The 10,672-nt window shown below is 46.4% G+C and overlaps 2 protein-coding genes across 6 annotated transcripts in view; both read right to left on the reverse strand.

Moving 5' to 3' along the window:
• NSUN4 (NOP2/Sun domain family, member 4) overlaps positions 1-7,049 on the reverse strand; it is a 25,712-nt gene extending 18,663 nt beyond the window's left edge. The window contains exons 1-3 of one of the 5 annotated variants that reach the window (XM_005866017.2): positions 6,465-6,543; positions 3,294-3,437; positions 2,433-2,776 (exon numbers count right to left, since the gene is read on the reverse strand). In XM_005866017.2, the coding sequence (XP_005866079.1) occupies positions 2,433-2,722 (290 nt within the window). In that variant the 5' untranslated portion in view covers positions 2,723-2,776; positions 3,294-3,437; positions 6,465-6,543. Of the gene's footprint in view, positions 1-2,432; positions 2,777-3,293; positions 3,460-6,386 lie in introns of those variants that run through there. The other 4 variants (XM_005866018.2, XM_005866020.2, XM_005866019.2 and 1 more) reach the window with 4 other exon arrangements.
• Positions 3,478-5,478, reverse strand: LOC106726056 (sperm head and tail associated protein-like). The gene is made up of 2 exons (XM_014539512.1): positions 5,440-5,478; positions 3,478-5,404 (listed from the first exon to the last, which is right to left on the reverse strand). The coding sequence occupies exon 2, from the start codon at positions 5,052-5,054 to the stop codon at positions 3,642-3,644; it is 1,413 nt and encodes a 470-aa protein (XP_014394998.1). The 5' UTR covers positions 5,055-5,404; positions 5,440-5,478; the 3' UTR covers positions 3,478-3,641.
• Positions 7,050-10,672: the final 3,623 nt, after the last annotated feature.

Genomic DNA, 10,672 nt, shown 5'->3' on the forward strand with positions numbered 1-10,672 from the left:
TAATACTAAAATAATCTTCCTGAAGCATAGCTTTGATTAGAATATGTCAACAGTAAGATATAGTACTTATTAGGGCTATATTGAACTAGGTGTTTAACATGTATAATTTCATTTAATTTTCAACCCTATGAGGAGAACCCAAATTCGAGAGCCAGTCTGCCTGGATCTCAAATCCAGCCCAGTTGCTCATTAGCTGTGTGGCCTTCAGAAAATACTCAACTTGTCTGTGCCTCAATATCCTCACCTATAAAAACAATACTCACCAGATAGGATTATTGTAAGGAGTAAAGAAATTAATATAAGTCAAATGCTTAGAAAAGCAGCTGGCACATAGTGAACTCTAGTTATTCAATGCCACATGTCTCATAAATGATGAAGGCAGGAGGTAAATATAGGTTTTTTTGACTCAAAGGCCCATTCTGTGCATTATTCTTCTCTTCTACTCAGAAACCCTTTCTGGTGGTTCTCTAAAACAGATCTTGGCAATTTACAGCAGTATGTACTAAAGGGCACATAGTATGAAGCCACCCAGCCCTGGCAATTTCAGCTATTTTTAAGCAACACTGGGCCACCAGAAAATAATTTCCTTTCCCCAACCTACAAGCTCCTGACATCCAAGATTCCCCCACATGGCCTACACATACTTTTCCAGCCTCATTTCTTACTACTCTTTTATTAAAAAATTATTTTTTTATTGTTTTCAGAGAGGAAGGGAGAGGGAGAGAGAGACAGAAACATCAATGATGAGAGAGAATCATTGATCAGCTGCCTCCTGCACACCCCACACTGGGGTTCGAGCTCACAACCCGGGCAAGGCCTTGACCAGGAATCGAACCGTGACCTCTTGGTTCACAGGTCAACGTTCAACCACTGAGCCATGCTGGCCAAGCTCTTACTACTCTTAAGAATACAGCCTTCCTTCAAGCCAGTTGCTAGGCCTATTGCAAAAGCCTCCTAATTTACATTCGCATTTCTAGCCTTGCCCCTCTCCAATGTTTCCCATGCAGCAGCCAAAATGATATTTTAAAAATTCAAATATGGTCATATCATTCACCAGCTTAAAACCTTTCATAGTTCCCTTTTACCCTTAGAGAAAAAGTCCAAAATCCCATATTACCTATAATACCTTTATAATCTGGCTCTTGCCTGCTGTAGTAGCCTCATATTTAGACTCTTACCCATGTCACCAGCTTTAATTCCTACTGTTTTCAGGTCTTAACTTAAATTTAACACCCTCAGAAAAGACTGGGTTATATCTCCTAATTATAACATCTTGCACTTTTCCTTTGTAGTACTTATCAAAATCATAAATAGTGGAGTTTTTAAATTTATTTTTATTTTGTTTTTCTTTATTTATTGATTTGAGAGAAACATCAATTTGTTGTTCTGCTTATTTACACATTCATTGGTTGATTCTTGTATGTGCCCTGACAGGGGATCGAACCCGCAACCTTGGCATATTGGGACAACACTCTAACCAACTGAGCTACCTGGCCAGGGCCATAAGTAGTGTTTTAATAGCTGTCTTCCTCACTAGACTGTTAGCTCCATGAGGGCTTGTGCATCCATAATCCAGGCACTTAAGAATGCCTGGGACCACCTGCTTCTGGTTGGGGATTCGTATGTAGCAGACCAGCTCCCTCACTGTGATCTATTGAAAGTCAGCCCTCGACACAAGGGTTTGTAAGAAAAAAAGAAAAAAGAATGCCTGGCACTTGGTATACAATAAAAATTTGTTGACTGAATGAATCAATCCTTCAAAGATGAATTCCACATTCTACAACTAACCCTAATCTGTTCTTTTCTCAATTTGTAAAGCACAATTTAGCATTTGATTAGTTTCTTTTCCATTCAACTTCATACACATCTGAGCATTGGATCAGAAGACCAGAAGCTTTCCTTTCTTTTTCCTGGAGTACTAACTCTGTGCAAACCCTGTTTCCTGGGCAAGTCCCTCTTCTTCTTTGGTACCATGAGGTTACTTGTCCTACTCACTTTAATGGGTGATTATAAGAAAGCAGTTGTAAATAACACAAATTTTAACTGGAGAGGATGTAGTAAATGCTCAAGTCAGAGGTGGTTGTTTTCTGTAGGAGGCAGTAGATCAGAGGAGGTTCAAAGACCAGGTTCTGGTGTCAGACCACCAGAATCTATTTGTTGTATCACTTACTATCTAAGGGACCTAAAGCAAATAAGGAATTCAACTTCTCTGCACCTGTTTCCTCAAATGTAAAGAAGAAAAATAATATTACCTCTGAGGGCTGTTAACAGAACAAAAGGAGATCACATATGTGCGGCACTTAGAAAAAAGGCTAACATGTATAAGCACTCAGTAAATACTAGCAATATTATGATCTCTATTAAAGATGGCAAAAGCTTGGTCTCTTCCAGCAGACACTCAAGACAGCCCCAGCCATGGCTCCAGATACTACCTGGCAGGAGGGAAACGGCTGACATCCCCTCTGGTGAAAGTGAAGCATCGAAGGTTTGGACTGCAGGCCCAGGAAGCGGGGGATGGAGCTGTCGTTTGGCCACTCTCAGGCTCCAGTTCCCCATGGGAGTGGGCTTTATTCACAAAGTCTCTGGCATGCAGCTGCTCCAGTTCATCACTCACATGATCGCAGGCAGCAAAGTTATTGACCAGTGCACCATACTTCTGCTCTGAGAGAAGACTGACCCGGATCGATGGCCAAAGATCTCCAAACTGCACACCGTAGGTCATGTCAAAATTCTGCAGAGCCAGGCGAGTGGCAGGAAATTTGGGCTCTGTGGCAGCCTACAAGGGAAAGAACAGACTTATTTGTCTTCCAGTCTTACCTCTCTATCCCCTACTGCCCGACCCCAGCAATAAATCAGATCTCTAGAGATAATGTGGATCCAGTTAGTGCCCACTCCTGCCTTTGGACCCTGCTTCTGCCAGCCAGAGAAGTGTAGGAGAGAAAAGTACTAAGGAGCTGGTCTATCTCAGGGGTGTGAGAGAAAGGAAGCTGTAGTTTTCACAATAGCATGTGGGGGTCACCAAGAAAGGGGCACTCCTCCAGGTCTTGGAGTAAGAGGAACTTAAGAGAATGAGAGCTCAGAAGAGGACTCGAGGAAAATCTACAGAAGATTGGAAGAAATTATGAAGCCCTTGGGGAAAGTATCAGGCTGAAAAGCAAGACCCTTTCTCTCTGACTAGCCCTTCCATTTTCTAAAGCACTTTCATGTCTCCTAGCTTATGTGAGCACAACAGATAGTTCAGTGGGATACAAAAACATTAATCTTCCACATTTGATGGAGATAAGGGTACTTACCTAAGGTTATGCAGTGGCAAAAGCCATAATGCGATCACAGGGTGGAGGGTAATTTTGGAGTTTCCAGACCCCAGGAAGGTAGGAAAAGGAGAGTTCATTGAAACTTTGGGGTTCAAACCAAACTGGGAACTTCTAGGATGACTTCTATGGGAGTAGCAGAGAGGGACATCAGTCAGGCTTGACGAGCATAAAAGTAGATTAAAAGGAAAATGAAGATATCAACTGAGGAGTCCATAAGTTGGTCCTGATTGCTGCAGCTGAGTGTTACTATGGCTGGCAGTCCTGTTTGTCTGTGAATTTTGCTTTGGCCTGGATTTCTGGTTTGGTCAGAACTCTTGCTCTTGGCTCTCATTTCTTATTACAGTGGGGACTCTTGCTCCGGCTCCTGCTGTGATGGGAGCTTCTGCACTTGCCCTGCCTTTGGAGATGGTGGGAACTCTTGTTTTGGCTCTTGCCCTGCCTTTTGAGATGGTGGGAACTCTTGTTTGGACCTTGACTTTTTCTATATTGGGGACTCTCACTCTGTCTTTGAAATATAGCAAGTTGAAGATTCTCACTCTGATCCTCATTTAAGCTTTGGTTGGAGCGAATGGTCAGGCTCTGATTTCTGCTAAGAAGGCGACACTTGCTTTTACTCCGACTTCTGCTAAGAGGGTTGGGATTCTCACACTGGCTCCGACTTCTGCTTTGATGGGTATTCTTGTTCTGGTTGTCACTACTCTGGCATTCATTAATTATAACAGTTGAACTGCAGCTGGGAATATTGCTACTACAGCTGGAACTCATGGATGAAGGCAATGGAGAGCTGTAGGGTATCTGGGGGGGCTCTTTGCAAGAGCCTTGAGAAGCCACAGAGTATACGTGGAGGCCACAGGGCGTAGTAGCAGGGTGGCCGCAGGGTCGGGGGGCAATGGGTAAACTCTGGGGGTCAAAAGGTGTTCTTAAAGGGATAAATGAATAGATGTGGGTAGAACATGGAGGTCCTACAGGCTGTCGAGGGGGTTGGGGTGGGCCCCTGGGAGTGCCGTAAGTGCCACAAGGAGGCACCATGGGCTGGTTAGGACACTGAGGGGGCCCCATGGAACCAGAGAGTGGGCAGAGATTAGGGGTGGAGGGAACTACAGAATATATATGGGTATTGCAAGGGGTTCCCAGAGGTGGTCCATGGGGGTAGCTCTGAGCATAAACATTAGGTAAGATAGAATCACAAGGAAGGCGGCGGGGAAGTGAAGTGGGGTTAACAGTTTTCAGGTTTCTAGGTACCAGAGTAGGTAAGACAGCCCCTTGGGAAAGTGTTTGGGGGCAGGAATTTGAACAAGTTGTGATGGAACAAGAAGGATCAGAGAGACCACAAGGGTGGGAGGGAAGTGGAGGAGAGGTGCTATCCTCAGGGGGCTTGGGTTGATCAGAAGGAGTGTACTGGTCAGGGCTGCAGGGAGCACATGGCTGTTTTAACTCTGGAGATCTGGGGGATTTCACTTGGGGATAAACTGGGGTAAGGAGAGAGGGTTCATTATAGCTTCTACGGGGAGGTGACTGCGGTGGAGATATAAACTGGTTGCCCAGGGGTGAAGGGAAAGAGAAGGCAGAATTAGGATACTGCGCAGACTGGGGAAGAGGTGGCTCCTCGGAACAGGGGGAACCAGAAATCGGGGTGCCAGAAACAAGGTACGAGTTCCCATTAGTCTCCCAGGAGGAAACGGACTCTAAGCTAGGCTTCCTGGAAGCCTGGGACTGGGGTGAGCAAGAAGCATCAATCATCCCGGCTGGTAAAGGGTTGCCACAATAGGGGCTCCCAGGGGTAGACACGGGGGCCTCTGGGGGAAGATGGGAATAGTGATGGGAGTCCTCTTGAGGAGAGCGAGGACAGCCCGGAGCATTTGCCTGGGAAAACAGGGAGCCACAATAATTTTTCTCCAGGGGTGGGTCAAGCTGGGGTTGAGGTTTACTAGAGTCTGGAGGCCTCAGATGACCCAGGTAAAGCTGGCCAGTGGGCAGGGAAGATGCTGAAGAAGGAGAATCGTTGTAACTTCTCCCTGAGGACCAGGTAGGGTACAGAGGGGAGATCCGCGAGACGTGCAAAACCCCGTGAGAAACGGGTGGGTAAATTACTGGTCTGTATTCCATGGGCCGGTGAGCAAGGTACGGGGAAATCACGGGGCCAGTCACCGGGCATGTGACCAGGGCTGCAGGATACTGCACAGAGTAACAGAGGTAGGGGCTCTGGTCCATGTAAGGGCTTCTGGGGCCGGGCCACGATATTCTCGGGGGACTCATCATGCTGCAATAGGGGCTCTGCGGATGGGGAGGGGGTGACCCCCTGAGCCTGAATCGGCCAAAACAAGGGCTCGGAGGGGGTGAACCCCAGTAGACAGGCTCGCGGCAGGGTTGCCTTCCGAGGAGGGGCAAACAGGGTTCAAAGGAACATCTCGCCAGGCGTAGGGGAGGCTGTGGGGGTGGGGAGACAGGGCCGCAGGTGAGGCCAGAGAAGGGGTCTCTGGGGAACTGGGGGGAACCCGGAGGGTGAGTGGAGATGCACCCTTTGCCCCGGTTTGGGGAAGGGCTGGCGGGATGGGCAGGGGGATCGCTGTAACCTTTCCTGGGCCCCAGAGGCAGCTCGAGGGTGAGGAAAGGGGAGAGTCCTTTCCCGGAGGGCGGCGGGGACCCAGGAAGAAAGGGGAAGCTGCTAGGGCCTTTTTCGACCGGTGCGGGCGGCCGGGCTGAAAAGTCTACCCGGAAAGGAGAGAAAGTCATGTGGGGAGGGGGGGAGGGGGAGAGAGGGCGGGAAAGGAAAAGGGAGGAAGGGACGTGGAAGGGACAGCGGGCGTCCCGGGGAAGATGACCGAGCGCCGGGAACAAGAGGCCGTGACGTAACTGGAAGAATGAGGGCGGCGGTGATGACGTCAGTGACAGCGGCGGAGATGGGAGGCTGCAGACGGAACACGAGGGGGAGTCGAGGACTAGAGGCGAAATAAAAGGGCGGACAAAAGACCCGGGCGCGGACAGCACAGACGTGAGAGGGAGGGGCTAGTGACGCCCCCTGAGGGGCGGGGAAAGAGGCCAAGGGCGCCCCACGGGGCGGGAGTGACGAACCTCACGGCAAGTTTCCCGGGGGGCGGCCGCCGGGGGCCGCAGTTACCGTCCCCTCCTCGGCTCCCGGCTGGCCCTTACCCATTTCTTCTTATGTCGGTGTCTCCGCAGGACCTTCGCGAAGTCCGCTCGCCTCAGCAGGTGCCGAGCCCCGCTCACTACCAGCGCAGCCATGTCAGCGTGCCCCGCCGGGTAGTTCCGACCGGAACTGCTGCGCGAGACGCCGGCGTTCCGAGGTGGCGCGCGCCGCTCCGCCGTAGGGGGCGGGGCTGACGGAGGCTCCGCCCACCCGGACTCTCAGGGGCCAACCGGCCCCTCCAGGGTTCTTTTGAGGATGCTGGACCATCGAGGGTTCCCTTGAGGATGCTGGACCAGAGCAGCTACTCGCTCGGAATGCTGGCTCCGCCTGGATGCTTGGTGCATTGGGAGAGACTCCGTGCAGTCCTCATCCCAGAAGGGGGTGTCAGGGAGGCCTGGGAGCTAGCAGTTGGTACTGAAGGGGTTAGGTCCCACTTATAATTAAAAGAGAGAAAGCACAGGACTTGCTGGTTGATTGGCCCCATATTTAATAGTACACACTACACCACCAGTCAATAGCTGTGCTCTTACCCTACTTTTATTCTTATAACTTATTACCACCTAATATGTATTTATTTTCTTATAGCCTGCAAAGTTATTTCTTCTTCTTTTAAATATATTTTTACTGATTTTAGAGAGAGAGGAAGGCAGAGGAGTAGAAAGAGAAAAACATCGATCAGCTGTCTCCTGCACGCCTCCTACTGGGGCTCGAACCCCACAGCCTGGGCACTTGCCCTGACCAGGAAATGAACCAGCAACCTTTTGGTGCATGGGAAGATGCTCAACCAACTGAGCCACACCAGCCAGGGCAAGTTATCATTTCCAAAAGGTGAAAAACATGCACTCCCTATGTTCATCGCAGCATTATTTACAATAGCCAAGATTTGGAAGCAGCCCAAGTGTTCGTCAGTAGATGAGTGGATAAAAAAGTTGTGGTACATTTACACAACAGAATACTACTATGCCCTTAAAAAAACCCAAGAAGGAAATCTTACCCTTTGCAACAGCATGGATGGTCCTGGAAAGCATTAAACTAAGTGAAATAAGTCAGCCAGAGAAAGACACGAACCATAATTCCACTCATGTGGAATCTAATGGACAAAATAAATTAACAAACAAAATAGAAAAGACTGACAGCTGTCAGAGAGGAGGAGCATTGCCCCACTGGTGAAGTGATGAACCAAAAAAACAAAAACAAAAAACAACCTCATAGACACACAACAGTATGGTGATTATCAGAGGGAAGGGGGAGAGGTAGAAGGGGGTGATATAAATGGTGATGGGAGACCTGACTTGGGATGGTGAACACATGATACAATATACAGATGATGTGTTATAGAATTGTACATCTGAATCCTATATAATTTTATTAACCAATGTCACCCCAATAAAGTCAATTGAAAAGGTGAAAAACATAACTCATCTATATATATAAAAGCCTAGTATGCAAATTGTTCCACCAGGACATCAAGAGTTCAATTGCTCGCTATGACATGTGCTGACCACCAGGGGGCAGCGTGGAACGAAGGAAGGCCCTGGCCGACAGCAGGAAGACCCAGATCAGCCCTGATCACCAGCCAGGCCTCTAGTACAAATATAAAATGAACGCATGCCAAAGATTTTCTTCATCATAATAAACTACTCATCCATTATTATCCTAAATAATGAGGGAGCTAGTAAGATGGTAGTACTTGTTCAAATAAGAATTTGAGGTTCAGAGATTTAGATTATCTGAATGCTGAAATGAATTTGCTAATAGTAGCAAAATGATTAATATCATATTAAGTAATAAACTATAATATTTAGAATTATCTCTTCTACCAGATGGAAATCAATTCCATCTCTGCTGGGCAAAATTCATGCTCATTACTATGGATGGGAATCATTTGCATTGCTCTCAGACAATAATTATTGATTAACATTGTCATTGGTTTTTCTATAAGTTAACCTCTATCTACAAAGTTGTAAGATAGTCTAATCAATATAAAGTCAATCAAAGGTATATATCAACATTACAATGAAGGAGCACCCAGGATGGTTTTTTCATTATGAATTAAATTTCTTAGTATAGTATTCTGATTTCAACCAGAAGTGATTTTACCCCTTCTGTAAAGGACAGTTGGTAACATCTGGCAATATTTTGGGTTGTTGTAACTGAGTGGTATTTCTTACAGTGGGTAGATACTGCTGAAAACCCTATAATACACAGGAGAGTCCTCCCCCCCCCCCCCCCCCCCCACACACAAAGAATTATCCAGACCAAAATGTCAATAGTGCTGAGGTTGAGAAAACCTGATATAGGGCTATTTCAATTTTTTAAATCTAAATTCCAAGATATGTTTTTATTTATTTTTAGAGAGAGGATGGAGAGAGAGAAATATTGACGTGACAGAGAAATGTTGATTGTTTGCCTCCTGTATGCACCCCAACCAGGGATTGAATCCTTAACAAGTATGTGCCCTGACTGGGAATTGAACCCACAACCTTTTGGTGTACAGGATGATGCTCCAATCAAATGAGTCACCCTACCAGGGCAGGGCTATTTTAATTTTCTAATTCTTCTTGTACCAGTTTTGACAATTTGAGTCTTTTAAATAATTTGTTCTGCTCTAAACTGTTGAATTTCTTCCCATAAAGTTCAGAATATTCTATTGTTTAATGTCTATAACAGGGGGCATCAAACTAGAGCCACAAGCCAAATTCAGCCTACAGCTTGTTTTTGAAATACTTTTACACTCTTCATTTACTGTGGCTCCTTTACTGCTACAAAAACAGTTGAATGGTATCATTATAAGAAGAGGAAATTAGGACACAAAATGCACAGAAGACCAGGTGAAGACATGGGAAGAGAAGAGCTCTCCATAAGCCAAGGAGAGAGGTCTCAGAAGAAACTAACCCTGCCAATACCTTGATCTTGAACTTCTACCTCCAGAGTTGTGATTAACTAAACTTTTGTTGTTTAAGCCTGTGTTGTTTTGTTATGGTGGCTCTAGGAAATTAATTTACTCATTATAGTGGGTTCCTTAATATCTGTTAGCAATAATCTCTATACTTACTTCCATCGGTATAGTTTGTTGCTTGTTTTTTAATTTTCATAGAAATGTAATCATGCACTGCGGTGTGTGTGCGCGCGTGCATGTGTGTGTGTGTGTGTGTGTGTTGGTTACGTGTGCTCAAAATTATAATTGTGAGATTCATCACTCTGCTACAAAAACATTCTACCATGTATTAACTCATTCTACTGTTTGTGTACTTTTGTGCTATTTCTGATCTGGAACTATAATGAATAATCCTATATAATAAAAGCCTAATATGCTAAATGCCTGGTCGACCAGTCAGCTGTTAAACTAATCAAAGCATAATATGCTAATGATATGCTAAGGCTGCTCAACTGCTTGCTGTGATGTGCACTGACCACCAGGAGGGCAGACACTCCGACGGGTAGGTTAGCTTGATGCTGGGGTCCAGCCTATCAGAACTGAGCAAGACAGGCCGGACACACCCTGGAGCCCTCCCGTGGTCCCTCCCCAGCTGGCCAACCTCCCTGGTCAATTCCCAGCCCCACTCCTCAGCCTAGCCTGCGCCCTCTGGCAATCTGGGACACCTCGGGGGATGTTGGAGAGCTGGTTTCAGCCCAATCCCACAACGGGAGTGCTGATCAGCCAGAAGCCAGGCTCATGGCTGGCAAGCACAGCAGCTGTGGCAGGAGCCTCTCCCGCCTCCGCAGCAGCATTAAGGATGTCCAACTTCTGGCTTAGGCCCACTCCCCCTGGCTTAGGCCCCCGGGGAGCGGGCCTAAGCTGTCAGCCAGACATCCTCTGAGGACTCCCAGACTGCAAAAGGGCGCAGGCCAGGCTAGGGACCCCCTTTCCCCACCCCCCCAGTGCACTAATTTTGTTCACTGAGCCTCTAATACTGCTATAAAATTCTTGAACACGTCTCTTTGTGCTTATGTGCACCAAAGAGTAAAATTCCTGTATTATAGGGTATGTGTATGTTTAACTTTACTAGATAATGTCAAATAATTTCAAAATTATCTTAATAATTTATGTTTTCACCAGCAGTTCAGGAGAGTCTCTGATGTTCTATATTCTTGCCAACACTTGCTATTGTCAGACTTTTTCATTATTTTGTCATTTAAGAATATAAAATTGTTTCTTATTATGGTTTGAATTTGTATTTCTGTGATTGCAAATGAGGTTAAGTAACTT

This window comes from Myotis brandtii, unplaced genomic scaffold (genome assembly GCF_000412655.1).
Source record: "Myotis brandtii unplaced genomic scaffold, ASM41265v1 scaffold220, whole genome shotgun sequence".
In the NCBI taxonomy this organism is placed as follows: Eukaryota; Metazoa; Chordata; class Mammalia; order Chiroptera; family Vespertilionidae; genus Myotis; species Myotis brandtii.

Coding starts and splice junctions, on each gene's coding strand:
- LOC106726056 (XM_014539512.1), bottom strand. CDS start 5,054: ATGATTGATGCTTCTTGCTCACCCCAGTCCCAGGCTTCCAGGAAGCCT.